This window comes from Cyphellophora attinorum, assembly GCF_001299255.1.
Source record: "Cyphellophora attinorum strain CBS 131958 chromosome Unknown Contig60, whole genome shotgun sequence".
NCBI classification, from domain to species: domain Eukaryota; kingdom Fungi; phylum Ascomycota; class Eurotiomycetes; order Chaetothyriales; family Cyphellophoraceae; genus Cyphellophora; species Cyphellophora attinorum.
The window spans coordinates 14215-30900 of NW_017253288.1; the positions used below are offsets into that span (position 1 = coordinate 14215).

General features: G+C 54.3%; 7 protein-coding genes across 7 annotated transcripts; 1 reads left to right on the top strand and 6 right to left on the bottom strand.

Moving 5' to 3' along the window:
- Positions 1 to 235: 235 nt before the first annotated feature.
- On the top strand, positions 236 to 649 carry AB675_1395 (uncharacterized protein; the record flags this gene model as incomplete). Its single annotated transcript, XM_018141281.1, has 1 exon — positions 236 to 649. One exon carries the CDS (start codon positions 236 to 238, stop codon positions 647 to 649), a length of 414 nt encoding a protein of 137 aa, XP_017994399.1.
- A 239-nt stretch (positions 650 to 888) lies between these two features.
- On the bottom strand, positions 889 to 1767 carry AB675_1396 (uncharacterized protein; the record flags this gene model as incomplete). The annotated part of the gene is made up of 1 exon (XM_018141282.1): positions 889 to 1767. The coding sequence occupies one exon, from the start codon at positions 1765 to 1767 to the stop codon at positions 889 to 891; it is 879 nt and encodes a 292-aa protein (XP_017994421.1).
- Positions 1768 to 2376: 609 nt separating this feature from the next.
- AB675_1397 (uncharacterized protein) lies at positions 2377 to 4166 on the bottom strand (the record flags this gene model as incomplete). The annotated part of the gene is made up of 2 exons (XM_018141283.1): positions 2377 to 3780; positions 3843 to 4166. 2 exons carry the CDS (start codon positions 4164 to 4166, stop codon positions 2377 to 2379), a joined length of 1728 nt encoding a protein of 575 aa, XP_017994391.1.
- Positions 4167 to 4746: 580 nt separating this feature from the next.
- On the bottom strand, positions 4747 to 5196 carry AB675_1398 (uncharacterized protein; the record flags this gene model as incomplete). Its single annotated transcript, XM_018141284.1, has 1 exon — positions 4747 to 5196. One exon carries the CDS (start codon positions 5194 to 5196, stop codon positions 4747 to 4749), a length of 450 nt encoding a protein of 149 aa, XP_017994405.1.
- Positions 5197 to 7634: 2438 nt separating this feature from the next.
- Positions 7635 to 10258, bottom strand: AB675_1399 (putative di- and tripeptidase DUG2; the record flags this gene model as incomplete). The annotated part of the gene is made up of 2 exons (XM_018141285.1): positions 7635 to 9997; positions 10048 to 10258. The coding sequence occupies 2 exons, from the start codon at positions 10256 to 10258 to the stop codon at positions 7635 to 7637; spliced, it is 2574 nt and encodes an 857-aa protein (XP_017994409.1).
- A 617-nt stretch (positions 10259 to 10875) lies between these two features.
- On the bottom strand, positions 10876 to 12555 carry AB675_1400 (ATP-dependent RNA helicase mitochondrial; the record flags this gene model as incomplete). Its single annotated transcript, XM_018141288.1, has 1 exon — positions 10876 to 12555. One exon carries the CDS (start codon positions 12553 to 12555, stop codon positions 10876 to 10878), a length of 1680 nt encoding a protein of 559 aa, XP_017994410.1.
- Positions 12556 to 13143: 588 nt separating this feature from the next.
- Positions 13144 to 14883, bottom strand: AB675_1401 (Regulatory protein LEU3; the record flags this gene model as incomplete). The annotated part of the gene is made up of 2 exons (XM_018141289.1): positions 13144 to 13355; positions 13410 to 14883. The coding sequence occupies 2 exons, from the start codon at positions 14881 to 14883 to the stop codon at positions 13144 to 13146; spliced, it is 1686 nt and encodes a 561-aa protein (XP_017994416.1).
- Between the last annotated feature and the right edge of the window lie 1803 nt (positions 14884 to 16686).

Below are 16686 nucleotides of genomic sequence, written 5' to 3' on the forward strand. Positions count from 1 at the left end.
CATCAGACGGACGACTGCTACCTCTCGAAAACGTGAAACCAAAACAGGCTCAGCTCATTACGGGTATATCGTAGTCGGCAGGTTAGACAGAAGAGCACATAAAAAGCTGCAGAAAAAGCAAGAAGACTCAGCTGTTCTCCTCCAGCTCAAATACCAGCAACGGCAGCCGAAGCAAACCGCCGCTACCAGCACCTCTACAACCGTTCCATCTGCCTACAGCCCACTCCCAAAAATAATGGCCTGGACGCCCGACGTCATCGCCGGCGTCACAATCGCCCTCGTCCTCGCCGTCATCGGTTTCGGCGGCTCCCTCTACTGCGCGATCCACAAGAAGCGACGCACCCAAGGCGAAGTCTCCACCGTCGACAAATGGCTTGGGGCCAAAGGCGGGAACAGTACGGCTCTCGGCGTCGCAGGTGGATATGGTGGCTTTGCCAACGCGCCGGGCACGGAGTTGCGGGACATGGATAGGCATAGGGATGTGGAGAGGGGTGAGGGGACGTTGGATGGGGTGGATAATATGGGCGAGCCGAGGGCGCCGCCGCCGGTGTATGATGAGGGGAGGGTGGTGAGGGGTGGTGAGCGGGAGGGGTTGGAGGGGGAGACAAGGAGGAATAGCGAGGTTCCGGGGTATCAGGAGCGGTCTTAAGGTGTGCGAAGCAAGGGCTCGAGTGTTCGCAGGAAGGCCGCAAGCGCTATTTACCAAACAGAGGATGGAAGGCACTACAATAGCGATGGCGAACACATGGTTCATTCTCCCAAAATCTAACCTCTACCGCTCTCACGCTGCGTTCATCCTAATCCTTTGAGCCTTTGCGTCGTGCACGACACGAGGGAACGGCTTGATCGGTTTGTCAGATAGGTGCCTTCCAAGTGCCATCTGCTAGGTCATTCAGCGTTCCCCGATACTCGGCTTTGGACAATCTGTGCAGCCCATCGAAAGAGGGCTCTTTCGAGCTCTCGTCCTTCGGCCTCGAGCTGATACTCTGTTGTTCTGAGTTCCTTAAGCTCTCTGCGGTTCTCCTCCTCCCCGGCCTCGATCAGCTTCGCTCCAGGAGACCACGGCTGGAGTGAGCCCCTGTCCTTCTCAAGCCAAATTCCTCTCATCCTCAGCTGTTTAATCTTCCTGGAATTCGCCGCCCGCCTGATCTCGACGTCGCTTATCCTCTCCTTCATGTCCCGTCTCTCCGCCTTTTGAGCCTCTGTGAGACCTTCTGCCTGGGCCAGTGACGCTTCCGCACCCGTAGCATCAGCTGCGGGACCCGTTTCCTCGACCACAGTGGACGTCTCGACGAACGCCAGTGCACGAATTTGATGTGGCGATAGATGCGCAGTGTAAGAGTAGGGCTCCATCTCCACCTTTCCAGTCTTGTTAGACATGGCGTGGGCAGTGCCGAATGTAATGTGAATTCTGTGTTCTTTCATGACCCCTCTAGCCATGATCTTATTCCATGACCACGATGCGAAGATAGAGCCATCGACCACAGGAGAGCCTTCGAGGTCCCAGAAATAGACGCGGAACTGGTGGCGGCATCTGTAGGCACGAGGCTCGTCTTCTTCCACTGGGAGTGTAACATGTATGTCGATAGTGCTGTTGGGCCGGATCAGACCAGAAGTTGGGTGCATGAAGAATTCTTTGGAAGGGAGTGAGAGAGTGTTGAATGCGACTACCGATTGACTGTTGTTTGTGAGTTTGAGCCACTCGGTTACTTGGCGATGGGTCGGTCTCAAGAAGCCGAGGTGTGTGTCATCGATTTCGAGTGCCATTTCGTCGAGGATGAGAGGTGGTATGATGTAGAGGACGAGTTGACGATGGCGCGACGCTCTGGCGGACGGCGAGGTCGAGGCGGTCTGAGGTCATCCGCCAGGCATCAGAAAGAACTTGCGAGTTCTTAAACAGCTGCGCTGGTGGGTGAAATCAATTGCATTTGTTCCTTTCGCCAAGCCCTTAGTGGACCAGATTTGCCACCTAGTCCGCCGCCGTCACTTGAAGTCCAACTCCGACATCGCCACTGACGCCTGCACTTGGCGACTTTAGTGTGCAACAGACCGGCGGAGTCAACGGTGGTCAAATTTTGATGGATGGTGCATAGTTCTGGGTTTGAGGAGCAGGCACTATGGTAGCGTTGGCGAAAGCAAGGTTCGTTCTTCCTATGTTGCTTTTTGTGCTTCTCCATCCTGGCCATATTCTATCATGGCGCTACGGATACTCATCGATTAAGCACGGTCCACGTCGCAATTCGCGGTCTGCTTGGAGTTGTCGTTGTGTTGGTGGTGTCTCAAGATTGTCTGCAACCATCGTTGCTGGGAGTAAAGCGACTATCCGTGCTGCTCCAGCTGGGTCCGCATAGAGTGGTAACCCAATGTCGGTCGCCCCTAAGCGCTTGTGCTGCTGACCTGTGTCTTCCTCCTCACAATCCACCAGACATCCTCACCTTTGGTTCTAGCATCTGCTCTCGACTTCTTCTCCACGGCGATGAGCTTGCTATACTCTTTCTGCTGTGCTGCATTCGCCGTGCCGTCCAAAATTGCACCGGTCAACTCTCTCAGATCCGCATCCATCTCTGCTCGTGCTGCCAACAGACGTCTCGTGGGCGCGTCTTTGTGATCAGGGTCACGCGCACCATCAACGATCTCAACATTGTAACACTTGCGGTGCTTCTTCTTCTTGCAGTACGGGCAATCGTTACCATGGGGGCGGCCTCGGTCTAGGTCGCGTGAAAATCCCGCTAGAACGCCGAAGAAGCACCAATCACGGTCTGGGCGGCGTCTGCAATGCTTGGCGACATCTCCCTTGAACTCTTCTGGCGTCCAGCCCTTCGCGTAGTCTCCTGGTGGCGGTGTCGAGCCATTTTCGAATAGGCGTTTGACTCCTGCTCGGAAGTCCTCTCGATCGTCGACGTCATTGAACATGAAGAAAACGTGCTTCATCACGCTTGCGACTTGCTCGGCGGTGACGCTGCGGGCTTGCGCATGTGGCGTACCAGGAGTGAAATGTAATTTGAGCCAGACCTTTTGGTTGGTGGCCAACGAAGGCTGTAGTCTCGCATCATCTGCCGGACTCGATCGACGTACAGGTGCATGTTGTGCAGGAGGCTGCAGTGTCTGTCCCGTGGATATGGTGTGGGCTGATTTGAACCTCTTTGCTGGCGGCTCGTTAGGCGACTCGTGAGCCCGGGTAGAATGGTCGTTCTCCTCATCTTGATGTCGCTGGGCTGCCACTACGTCCTCGTCCTCCTCTACCTTAATCTGCAATTGCTGACCATCCTGCTTAGCGTCGTCGATAGCTAGATCGATCTCATCCGTGGGGCCAGCTTGCTCTGACTCATCTGCCAGGTCCTTCAGCGTACTCCATCTGACATGCACGCCCTCCTGTTCCAGATATTCGACTGCAAACAATTCGAATAGCGCACTGGCTCCCCGAAGTGATCGTCTGTCTTGCACAAGTTCAAGATCCAGGACCTCAAGCTCCTTGATTTCTCTGCGATTTTCCTGAAGAGCAGCCTCGACCTCCTTCACGGCTCGCAACCGGCTGTGTGCTTCGAGTGCAAGTCTGTCCTTCTCAAGTTCGACTCCTGTTTCATTGAGCTCCTGGAGCTTCTTGCTAGTCTCCTCCCGCGCAACATCATTTGTCCGCGTGCTCTCGTTGATGTCACGCCCGTTATTTTCGAGGAATCGTCGGAGACTGCCTGCTCGCTTCATCGTGATCTCGGGAGCAGTGGCCTGGGAGACAGGCCGATCATCCTCGGCCGGCGTGGGCTTCTCGGTGGGAGTAGGTAGCTGGATCCTGGTGAGGATAATTGCGCGCTACAGGAGGGCTGGCGTTCGGTGGTCTCAGCAACAGGGTTTTCGCACTCGGTCTGAGTCGACTTCTCGGCGCTGGCAGGTGATACGACACGGATCTCCTTCCACTGAATGCGGCTCCCTGGTATAGACCTAATGATCGGCCACAATGACTTCGCGGTTTTCTTGCCTCGATCGAAGCCGTCAAGATCGGAGTAATGGAGGAAGATCTTGCCTAGGATGGTTCTTTCGCGGTCAAGGTACTTCCATGGGGGGCGCGTCGGTCGGAGATGGACTTGAATCTTGACCTCGCTGTTGGGTTTGATGAAGCCGCAGTTGGGTTGAAGGCAGTATGTCGAGTCATCTATACCAGAACCCGTCATGTCGAGCCTGAATAAGACAACCGAGTCACCATTGTTTGTCACCGTCAGCGTCTCATAGACTCCGTATTCCGAGCATGGTCTCGTAATGGCGAACTCGGATGGATGGCATTCGACCGCCATTCCAATAAGATTGAGAGACGTGAAAATGAAGAAAGCGAATCGTCGATGGCGCAAAACTTCGTTGACAGCGAGATCGAAAAAGTCTGAAATCATTCGTATTTTGTGAAGTCCCGTAAAAGCGGTGCCGGCGCAAACAGCGAGGTCTCAAGTGAAATGAACTGCAGTAAATACCTTGCCAAGCCTCCCTCCGCCTTGCGACTGCTGCTCAGCACTTGACAGATGCCTACCTGGGTTCTCAACGCAAAGTTGGATAGTCGATCATTGCATCAAGCGAAATCGTCATCGCGATGCCCTTGAGCGCCTGCGTCGTCCACCTGTCGGGCCACATGACTTTGCAGGCGACTTGTCCCGTAGCCATTTCCTTCATCATCCTATCTATCTTGATGTGCTCATCCTGCTCGTTACTATCGAGCTCCATCGCCGTCCAAGCCGTTCGGCCATCTTGCTCACTGTAATCGCCTTACCAAGCTGCCTCGTTCAATAAGTTCTCCAGCGCAGCTTGCCTCACAGCCTCGGCTTCGTCCGCCGCATCCTCCGCATACCTATTCGCCGTTGTTCGCCACGACTCACGTGCTGCACGGAGTGTCAGGTACTGTTCCTGGAGATCTTTGACCTTGTGCTGAGCTTCTTCCCACAATTGCTTGAGTCCTGCATCTGATTCCAAGTCACATCCTTCGAACTCGTTGACCTTGTCGTACGCCTTCTCCAGCGCGGCTTCGATCTCACGCGTCTGCTTGTCGATGTCCCGCCGCTGAGCCTCGAGGGATTTTCGAGTATGGCCTGCTCGTGATGCGAGGAAATTCGAGGAGCAGATAATCGGCTTCCGAACTGACTCACGGATATCGAGAATTGTAGCGTTGGGAGACATGGTGATAGTGATCTGATTGCCTTGAATGCGGCCTTCCGCCATGATGTTGAAAGATGATCAGGAAGCAATGATTGACGCAGCCGAGAGTTCAGAGTCATGAAGACCGGAGAGCGTGACGACGAAAGTGACGTCGTCCCTTGTGAGGTTGGGTGGAGGGTACACTTTCGACTCGCGGATCAGGACCTGGATATCAACATTGCTTCTGGCCTGGATCACACCGTGGGGGTGTGCCGAGCTATTTCCCCAGACCTCGAATGCGACATCCGAATCAGCGATGTTCGTGAGAGTCAGCGTCTCGATTACTTCGCGATGAAGCGCCATGTCGCGGGAGTTGAGAAATGTGGTAGTGTGGAGGATGTATTGCTGGCGGCTCGATATGTTATTGGACTGCGCAAGCGAGAGAGTTGGTAGATCCTTTGTCGGGCTCCGATTATTTATCAGAAAGACTTCTTTAGCTGTGCTGGCGCAAATTGACAGGTTCGCTGAAAACTGACTGCAGTAATTCCTCTCGCCAAGACTCCGCAAGGCAACTTTGCCCCCCAGCCCACCGCCCTCACTTGCCAACAAGTAGCCCCTGATGACCGCCCATAACAACTATCTCCGGTTGCCTAGTCGCAATGGTTATATTTTCGAATTATAGAAATTAGTTTCGAAACCCGCACCCGAGGCACGCGCTATTGAGTCCCTGATGCGTGAGTAGGCCAAAGATCCCCAAAAAGAAGGGCAAACCTCAGTAGTACCAGCCACCGGCGGCCGGTTACTGTGGGAAGATACCAATTAGATAGCAATTCGAGCTGGAACTAGGAGCCAGTAACTCGAGCGGAGGGAGAGATAGGGTGCGGGATTTCAACTTACGTGGTTCGGAGGTGGGCCCGAGCGAGAATCAGGTGATCTCGTGATGACGGTAAACTAGACGACTTCGTTTTTGTTATCTTGCGTTCGAGTTCTGGATGCCGATTGTTTTTGCTTTTTTGCGACGGGTCTGTGTGCTGCCGGCCAAGGCGTGCGTTGCCAGCGGAGTTAGCGTGATTGTCGTGGAATAAACTTGATCGCGACATGATATTGCCGTCGTTGAACCGTTAGAGATTTTCCCGTGTTGCTGAGTTAGCTCATTGATCGAGCCCAACCTTTAGCACGTCTATTGCATCGATCTCTCGAGAGTCGACATCCACAGAGGTTGGCAGCGTCATCATCAAGAATCCTGCTGTCGTCAATTTTCCTGCCGGAACTTAGCTTTCGGGCCGTATGGCTATCGCAACAGCGCTCAGTCGGTCCCTGTGTCGAAGATGTCCGATGCACAAGCATGGAGTTTGGGATCCCGCCACAAAGCCTTCTTAGTCGACGTCTTGGATGCCTACCTGGTTTCGGCTGCGAACAGCCTCGAGTGAGTAGGTTTGGCGCGACGTGAGCGTTTGTCCGTTCTCGGATGCTGGCTCAGACGACCGGCGTCCGCGTCCTGTGGTCCACCTCGTTGCCTCCAAGGGAAGTCTTTCCCTTGTGGAGAGAAGGCATGAAGGAGGTGTGTTTGAGCATCAGAGCGAGCTCTAGCTTCAGATTCTCGCCGTCTGCTTCCCATAGCCCATCAACCTAATCTTCGTATCCGCACCCTCATCGACTTACGGTCGCAGGAACGCAGTCTCGAACCTCGACGATCGTGTTCTGGGGCGGCATCAGGGTGCGGGACGGCGTGTGGGGGCCGTGCGAGTGCACTCGCCCGTTGGCTCACATCAGCTCGAAGCCGGCAAGAAAGCGCTTGAGTGCCAACGCATCGCGGGCTCGAGGCACTGCAGGACAAGAGCAACAAAAGCAGCATGCAATTGCGATGAGCTCAAGATCAGATCAGATGCGGTCGTCGAAGTTAAGGTACGGCGAACTTAATCCACATCCCATGGCCGATTGGCCGGAGGGCGCTCCACTGGATCGTGACTACCAAAACATCAGTCTCGTCCACAGTGCGTTCCTGAGAAGCGAGAGTATGCGCAAAAAGGGATGTGTGGGAGGAAGCTGGCGTCTGAGACTGCGAACCAATCGAGCTGATGGCTTCACTACAGCATGGAAGGCACAGTCACTGCTGCTCAGAGGCTAACCCTGACACGAGTGCCACTTTCCCACCAGATGCCATTTCTATTGCAAGCAGCCAGTAACGCAATCGCTCTTCGCACGATTAGATCGCAGCTGCCGTGCTCGCTGCTGCGTCAGGGCCTCGCTGGAAGGGCAAGTGCGACATGTGAAGTATCTGGCTTCCCCACAAGGACGTATCAGATGGCATGATTCACGGCTGTTTGAGGCTAGGCTTACATTGTTGGATGGCGGTATGAGAACGCCACGCTGTGAGCGGTGTCAAATTTGTAACCCTCTGGCCCTTTCCCTAGCTAAGTACGTAGCAAGTATTCGGTCGCTGATGGCATCTCAAGAACTAGATGAGATCCTTCTCAAAGTAGCCTGAATGGCCTTTCTCCCCAAATTTCCGTCCGGCGCCCTCACAGCATGCCAAATACCCTCTTCAGAACAGCTCCGCCCTTCTTCAGATTCTCGACCCTGATCCTCTCGTTGTCCAAATGAGCGTTATCGCTCGCCTGGCCCATCGGGAACATTGCCGCGTCCGCTCCAAACTCCTTCTCCAAAAAGCTAATCGCAGGTATCGAGCCGCCCTCACGTATGAACAGCGGTTCATGAGGCGTGTTTGCGGAAGTGAAGGTGCCGGAGGAGGCAAGGGTTGATGCGCGGCGGTGCGGAGGCCGCAGTACTGGGCTGATGATCTCGGAAATGCTTGGATCAGGTGGCCTTGATGCAGAGTCTGGGAAGGAGCGACCGCCATCATCTGACTCAGGATTCCAAACATCGACAATTGCGGAACGCAGGGACTGAAACAGAGGAGAACGCGGATTGCCCAGCCATGGGTCGGCTTTGGCTGTGATACGCACCTCCAGCTTATTGTTGCTGTGCAACTTTGCGAATGATTTCTCGAGGTGAGCAGTCAGACTCGTGGCGACCTCTTCTGCTGTCTGTGACGGGACGATGCGTATGGAGAGAGTTGCTTGAGCAGTGCGTGAGATTGTGACAGCAGTTTTGGCCTCTGGAACGCTGATCTGGTGAATTGTGAGGTTCGGGTATCGCCACCTTTGCATCAGTGACTGCGCGAACTCTTGCTGTGACTTGATCTCCGGATGGCCAGCCAGGAGTGAGGAAGCGATCTGGTTGTATGCCGCAGACTCACCGTCAGTCAGCTTGTCGATGCTGCCATTGAAACCTGGAATGGTGATGTCGGTGCCATTGGGTCCAAGGATGGTTGAAAGAAGAACGGTGAGATCCTTGAGCGGCTCGTGCTGCACTGCTTTTCCGTCCATACCGGAGTGCAGATCTGCCTGTCGAGAGGATGTGATATTCACAGTTGCATGTACGACTCCACGCATGCCGAATGTCAGGCATGGAACATGATCATCGAGCCAGTAGCTGTTGCTCAGGAGAATGTGGTTAACAGGTCCTATAAGATCGTGATGTTGCTGGACGGTCGGACGGAATCCTCTGGAGCCGGCCTCTTCATCACCTTCGAGTAGGAAAGTCACATTACAGGAAAGGCGTGATTGCTGAACAAGGTCCGCCACAGCGTACAGAGCTGCCAGGATCGGGCCTTTGTTGTCCGAAACACCACGACCATAGAAGAAGCCATTGAGTGGTGTGAGCGAGAACGGGTCAGCGTACCAGTTCCGTCTCCCTTTGGCGTTGACAGACATCTCGGCACCCACGACATCGTAGTGTCCGTAGAACAGGATAGTCTTACTGTCCTCGGGTTCGGCTGAGGCTCTGAACTTGGCTAGCAGGATCGGACTGACGCCTTCCTGGCCAGCAGGAGAGAGCACAGTTGCGGTAGCCCCAAAAGCGTTGCATAGCTTGCGAAGGAAGTTCGCAGCTTCGTGGCAATCGCGAGCGTGCCGCGGGTCGACGGATACAGTCTGGTAACCAATGAATTGCCGCAGAGACTTGAGCAGCTCATCGTCACTCTGCACCGCCTGCGCGACTGAAGTTGCTTCGGGATCTTTCGGGTCCCAGATGGCGATAGTGTTGTCGTTGCCTCCTGTCGCCAGTATTTTGCGGCTTGGTGTATGTGAGTGGTAAGACGCCAGGATTTTCCCGTTATGTGCTTGCCAACTTGCGACTTCCGAGAACTGGCTGTTGAACTGTGTGAGCAAACCACCGCTTGAGCCGGCTATCACCGAGCCACAACTGATCTGTGTCTGTAAAACATCGTCTTGACCGACACGAAGCTTATGGACCAGCTGGCATGAAGAGAGGTTGTAGATGTGAACGACTCCTCCAGAAAGGCCAGCGTACAGAAATGAGCCAGAGTATGCAAGGCTCAGAACGCTCAAACCTTTGTTCCGTAGCTTGAAGAGCTCGAGTACTCCGCTAGATGTTGCTTCGATCCGCCACAGCTTGATTGTGCCGCCACCGCCACCCGTGATTAGGACTTCTTCTTCTGCATCATGCTGGAAGAGGCCTTTGGCGAGAACCATGGCAAATACATAGCTTTTGTGCGAGTATGCCTGGTAGTTCTCGAGATGCACAGTGTGACGACGGCCTCCAACCTTCAGTGTGCCGTTCGGCCCTCTCAGTTGCAGAGGATCTTGCGTTCCTCCTGGCCCGAAAGAGTCGAAGAAGCGGTGTTTTCGTGCTACGGGACTGAACGGAGTCTCTGGTACTGGGACGCCATTGCGCCCTTCAGGCACCCTATACCAGCTCAGACTTCCATTCTGAGCACCAAAGAAAGCCAGGCTCGTCCTCGCCGAGTAGGCACGCAGAACACATCGCCGATCTCGAAAGGCGATCTTATGCTGTGTAGTGGCTGTAGAGATTGAGTTGACCAGACATTGACGACATCGTCAGCTCCTGAACTGAAGAGAAGCTCCTGCTGTGCGCACAGGTCCAGACCCAGCACGCTGTCTTCGTGGGCCTGTACCTGGGATACCAGATCGAAGGTGTCGAGTGAATAGGCCGCGATGAGTCCGCCGTCTAGGCCAGCAAAGAGAATGTCATCGTCGATGACAAGCGCCTGGACGCTGCCTGTAACGGTGATGCGGTGTAGAAGCGCTTTGTTATTCTCCATGAGGCCGGACCTGGAGGAGTGGTGACAATGTTTCTCTACCTTGGGATCATGGTGGGGAGCCCCTCAACGGACACGATCCGGCATTTGTGAAGGTCGCGTATTGACTCAGACGATGCACACCGCCTACACGGCTATCACACGGCATCTCAAGGCGGTTTCGAAAGAGTGCAGGTCAGATGGTCTATGAGACCAAAGTTTGAGATGACGCCATTCAATGCCAAGGAAATTGACATAGAAGGGGCAAGCACCAAATGGTCATTCCTAGGTACTGTACCTGCACCCAGAATGGCTTTGAAGACGCCGAGTGCTGCGAATTTGGTCAGGTCTAATAGTGATACCAGTGTAAATCAGTGCTTTGAGACAACTGCTGCCGTCGCAGTTGAGGGTATCTCGTCTACGTAGTCTAAATTTCTAGCTTGCGATGCGCCAATGAAATGCAGATTGTCTCCCAATGAATACGTGCAGACCGACCGCTGCAGCAGATCCAGCTTTGTTGTACAGTGAAAGTGACAGGTGCATGGAGCCAAAGAAGCTCTGCCGCCAGTATTCCGGCGTTCCGACTGTCGTCCTTCGACCACTCCACCAATGACCACGTGTAAGCAGAGGCCCAAAGTCTCTTACTGATGGTCCTTTCTCCGCGTTCTGCCAGCATGCTGGTAACTCGGCTCTTCTTGCGGCTCACTGTAAGGTTTTGGCATACGCCGGCCGCCTTTCCAAGATCCAGGACCAGAGGAAGCAACGCCACCAGCTGGAGCATTCGCCTGACCACCACGACCAACATGCGGCGCATTCGCCACGACATTCAAGCCCCTGACACCCTTCAATCCCATCTTCCCGACCGTCGACTTTTGCAGCTCCGGTACACCGCCAGCACAGAGAGCATCAATTGCGTACCGATTTGCATGTTGGACGAGCTGCTCCGGAGTCCAGTTCAGGGCTTTGAGATGAGCCTTGTAGTAGCCTAGCCATGCTTGGTAGGCTTTGCCTTGCATCTCGCTGTTCGCAGCAGTTTGCTGCACAAGCGCTGTGTCCTGAGGACTGATGTCGGCCTCGGTCGGGACAAAAGCGATCTCCTTCAGACGATACTTAGGGAAGAAAGATTCTGCTTCGGCGATGATGAAGATACCACGACCGTCTCGTCCTGCACGTGCCGTTCGACCAAGACGATGGATGTAGGACTCCTTGTCTGTAGGCAAGTTGATCTGCACCACAGTGGACACGTTCGGAAAGTCCATGCCGCGCGCAACAACGTCAGTAGCTATGAGGATCGCTGAGGACGCGGTGCGGAACGCATTGGTGACGTTTGTGCGCTTCGACTGCGACATACGGGCATGAAGTGTTGACACTGTCGGAAGACCGGAGGCCTTGGAGATAGATTCGGCGAACCAGTCAGCTTGAGCTGCAGTAGGACAGAAGAGAATGGCCTTGAAGTTGTTGATGCCAGTGGAAGCCACCTCACGACGAAGGGTTGAAATTGTGGCCGGCAGCACATCTTTGAAGTCAGGCACAGTGACCAGAAGCTGAGTCACGTGCTCGTGAGTATTCAATTCACCAGCTGGAATAGTAGAAATGAATTTGTATCCGGGCGACAGAGCCAAATGGGCGAATTTGTTGACATGGTCGGCAATCGTGGCCGAGAACAGCATACCTTGACGTTTGGTTTCTTCCTTGTTCGGCAGATATGAGATGATGGCCTTAAGTTCGGCGGCGAACCCCATGTCAAGCAGACGATCGGCTTCATCCAAGACCAACGTGTCGAGGCTAGAAAAGAGTTCGACAACATTAGGGTTTCCAAAATGATCCTTGAGGCGGCCGGGAGTGGCGATTAGAATGTCGCAGCCACCGAGAATGTCGCGTTCTTCTCGGTCCTTGTTCGTGCCTCCGATAGCCCACTGCACCTTGTACTGAGGCAGTCGACCGAGCAGTGAGGATGCCTCCTTCGCGATCTGCAGCGCTAATTCCCGAGTTGGCGAGATGACGAGCAGAGAGACCTTCTTCTTCGTAGTGGGTCGCTTGTTCATCAGGGTCTGGATTGCTGGCAGAAGGAAGGCCACGGTCTTGCCAGTCCCTGTCTTTGCTTGTGCCAAGCAGTCGACGCGATTGTGCAGAAGTTCGTGGAGAGTCGCTTCCTGTACCGGTGTCATGTGATCGAAGCCAAGATCCTGAGTGATAGTCTCGATGAGGGTTGGATGAAGGTCCGCGGCAAGATCTGCGAACCTCATCGTATCCTGTGGCACGGCCTCGGCGAGAGGAGGAGTGGAGACCTCCGGCAGGAGGCGCTGAGACGTGGTTGACATGTTTGATGCGCCATTTCTCGAGAAGGGATTTTGTCGATGTGTTTGCGGCTTGCGCTTGTTTCCAGCTCTATTGGGTGCCATCGCAAGTGGTAAAATCCTTAGGGTTGGACGGACTTTGCTGAGGGTGCTCAAGCAGTGTTGGTTGATACGAAATTTTTGGAGAGGTTGCCTTGCATGGTGTCCGGACAAGACCCCGCTCGAGCAGCAACAACTTTGAGGGTCAAAAAGACTGACACGGCCTGTACTGCGAAGAGTTTTGTACTGTCCAAGTCGGACAGAAGCAGAAGTGGCAAATGACATTGAACAAAGGACCAACAATCCAAACATGCAGGTGAAGATTCGGCGACAGAGACTGCCTTGTCTTGGCGGCGCGTCACGCGCGTGTCACGTGATGAGGTACCGCGTCAGGTTCAAGTTCATGACGACCTCGAAATCTTTCACCTCGGGGTCATTGACAATGTATCTTGGGCGGGCGCCCATTGCCAAATATGGAGCCGATCGGTGAAGCCTGTGGTGGCTTTTGGACGTGCAAGTTCACGGGATCCGATCTACACGCAGTGTCTCGCCTCTGAGAAGCATTCGTGCTGCCTACATCCAGATCGAGTTCATCTCGGGCATCGGACCACTGCTGCGGGCACCGGATCCCGTGGAGGGTGCCGGTATTGAAATTGGCTCAGACGGCCAGTCCATCGAAACAAGATCTTCCATCGTCGGCCACGCAAATTCCGGGAATGACTCTTGCAGCCATACCAGATTTTGAAAAGACTCCGGCGAAACGCCAGCATGAGCTGCGTTGGCTTCTGAGAACACTACGTCAGCAGATGTTGTCGACTGCGGGAACTGACTTGACTCACGTTGATCTTCGTACGGGTTTTCGATGCCAGCAAATTCCGAGCGCCACCACCAGAAGCAATCGTAAGGTATACTCATTGCCAATCTGCTGCCGCAGCGCAATGACAGAGGATCTGTGGTGCCATCCGACTTTCGGAAGACTTGCTTACTGTTCCAGAGTTGTGTCAGGATCTTGGCTAGTCTCGCCATGATGTCCTCCGGTTCCACTGCTGTCTTACGAGCGAGCGAGATCGAGGTGAAGTACGCGGCCTTTCCCCTTTCCGAGTCCACATTCGCTGCCATATGCGACCGTGACAGCTTCAGCAGAGTGAAAGCGGCAGTGCAAAGGTATTTCATAGCTGCGAGCGGCGCATGATCGCAGAAACCTTCGTTTCTTTCCAAGATATTCATCAATTCGATGGCATCGCAACTGAGGCTGTGCATCCTTGCTAGCTTCGCATCATCGAGCGACTCCCTCGGACCCAGGAGATGGAATGATAGGATCTGAAGCTCTGCCGAAATGAGGTAGAATCGGTCGATGTCAGCCGGACACTCGGGTTCAAGGTCGGCCAAGGTGAGCGATGCAGCATCGATGAATGGATTGAGGACCGGCCCTCGCTGTGCCATGGGTTTCGAAAGCGCATATCTCTCCAGCTCCAGAATGGACTCCGTCAGAATGCGACTCAAGGTCTTCTGAAACCTCAAAGCCGGCTGGAGTGCGTTCAACGACTGGGCTTGGCAGTAACTGTGGTCATAGTTATCGGGAATGTATACCGGAGGCACGCCGTCTGTGCAGCTCACTCTCTGGCAAACAACTATGCAAAGTGCCCAAAGTCTTGCTCTCGCATACAGTTGGGACCGATCTGCCGTCAACTTGATGCGCGCAAAGTCTTGCCCGACGCCGAAAATATGCATGCCAACGCTTAATGCATGCTGAAGCAATACACCAGACAGCACGTGAGTGATATCCTTGCCGATCGACGAATGCGGTATGGGCCAAGTACACAGCAGCATGAAGGCTTGAATTGTGTGAAGCGACTTCTCGATCGCGAAGGCTGCGTTCTTGGTCATCTCCACTATTGGTGGCGTAAGCTGCGATAGTAGGGTCGGATCTCGTGGATATTTGCGTGAACCAATGGTCATAATCGTCCAAAACAGATATCGCGACTGGTTGTAGCATTCGTTTGGCTCCATCGGCCCCTCTACTGCTGGCATATGTGGAGCATACTTCGTGAAGAACAGGCGGAAGCAGTCATCCACCGCAGTGGCCGTGACTTCGACTTCCTTCAGCGTCCGAGGATGAGTCTGCTCCCGTGGAGCATTGGAGACCGGATCAGGAGGGACACCTGCTGAACTAGGACGGAAGCCATCAATGCTTCCATTTCTCGAAGTCGGGATGTTGTTGCTTGGCGGTAGGGAGCTGCTGTTGACCGGCGTCAATGAAGGCCTAGTGTTTGTTGAGTTCGATGCAGGGCTTTCGTGCGGAACATGATGCATCTGCTGCCTAAGCTGTTGCAGTTCCTGCTGCAGCTCCGATTTCCTATGCCCGGGAAATCAGTCCAAGTAGACGTGCAGCCCCTCAACACCATCGCACCTACGTTTTCCGCTTCGCCCGCACGAAATTAGATGTGATAACACATTTGATGTCCCTCCGTCGACATCTTGAGCATCTGTCGTTCGGATGCTGAGCGGCGTCGCATCGAAGCTGCCAACGATGAGCAGATTCCAATGATCGGACCAGGCTACCCACCTTCTGCTGCCGGCACTCTGTGCAAGCCTTAACCCGAGAGTTCCGCAAATGCGCCGGCTCAGAATCCATTGTAGTATGCGCCGTTTGCGAACTGCGGTCTCGAGTCCGATGCTCGCAACTGCGTCTTCGCCAGCTTGTTGCTTTGCGGGGCGTACGGCAAGACTAGAACGGTGAAAAGGCACAGCGCAAACCAATTCGATGAGGCTGGTGAAAGGCTGAGGTACAGAAATCTGTACTGGCTCGACTGGTCGACGATGGCGGGGTCCTCGCCTACTGGCAACCCTGCAGCAGGTGTGGGGTTGCTGTTTGACAGCTCCCTAGCTCAAGCCACAGGTTCATCCTTCTCGGCTCAGCTCAGCAGCTTATCACACACAGTACTTGAGAACATGATCTTCTCTACTGCAGTCGATTCGCGTCTACGTCCGCCACCAGTACGATACTGAACGGCACCCGTTGAATGCGGATCGCAGCCCTCGAATGCAATGTCGTTTGCAATATTGGTGTAGCGAAGAAAGCAACAGGAACGCTTGCTTATCCAAGAACCAGGTGCTGGACAAACCTATTGACCACGGCACGTTCACGGCGTCGATGGCCGTTGAAAAGACCTGGGCCGTCTCGAGCGCAATACTCCGCTGTGCGCGGCTATCGCCAACCTCGGAATATATCATTGGAACGTGCCCGCCATCTGTTTTCTGCGTACCTGAGGTAGGTGTTTGTGAGGCTTTCAAGCAGCGCATCAGATTCGATTGTGCTGCCTTTGACGAAGGTCATCAATGCCCTAGTCCTCCATCTACCTATACCTACGCCTTTCGAGCGAAGTGCTGCCCGGACATCAATCCCACCGCTATCTGGTGATAGTCACTACATTATGCTAACGACAGTTTTCGGCTCAAGCTTGGGTGTTTGACGTGCGCCGTCGTCAGGGATGCATGGCTTCTGAAGGCCAATCATATCGACCTTGACTGTTGCTGTCGTCGTTCCTTCAGCCTGACATCGGAACGCTGCAGCCACCCGCACTTCGATCTGACCGTGCGTCGTCCTGACAACTCTGCTTCTTGACCCAGGCGTTACAGATTGAGGCGCTTTGCTTCGGTGTTCTGTGCAATTGTTTGGAGTGTCCACAAGTACCGTTCGGTGAGTTTTAACACGCTACAATGGTCGCCTCGGCGAGTCGCGAGACCAACGAGGTGTCTCAGCCTTGGAATCGAGCTGCCGCCACTTGCTCCATATCTTGACGTTCCATGGGCACCGAATTGCACCACAGGCCTTTCGGACGGCTACTCCAGACGCCATCTTCATGATCGAGCATCTGTTGCCCCTTCAACTCATTTCAAGCTACGACGCCTGCGATGGCCCGGGACACAACAAGCATTGTTGTGGTGCGCGAACCACGAGCGAAGGCGTCGGTGCCGGTGGCCTGTCCAGGACAGCATACCGCCTCCTAGCCCAACGCCAGCAGCAGTCTCGGAAGCGGACTCAAGGTAGCTGCATCCCTAGAGCTTGGGCGAGGTTTCCCAAATTCATGGTCACGGTCTGGAGTGAGGGCCTTA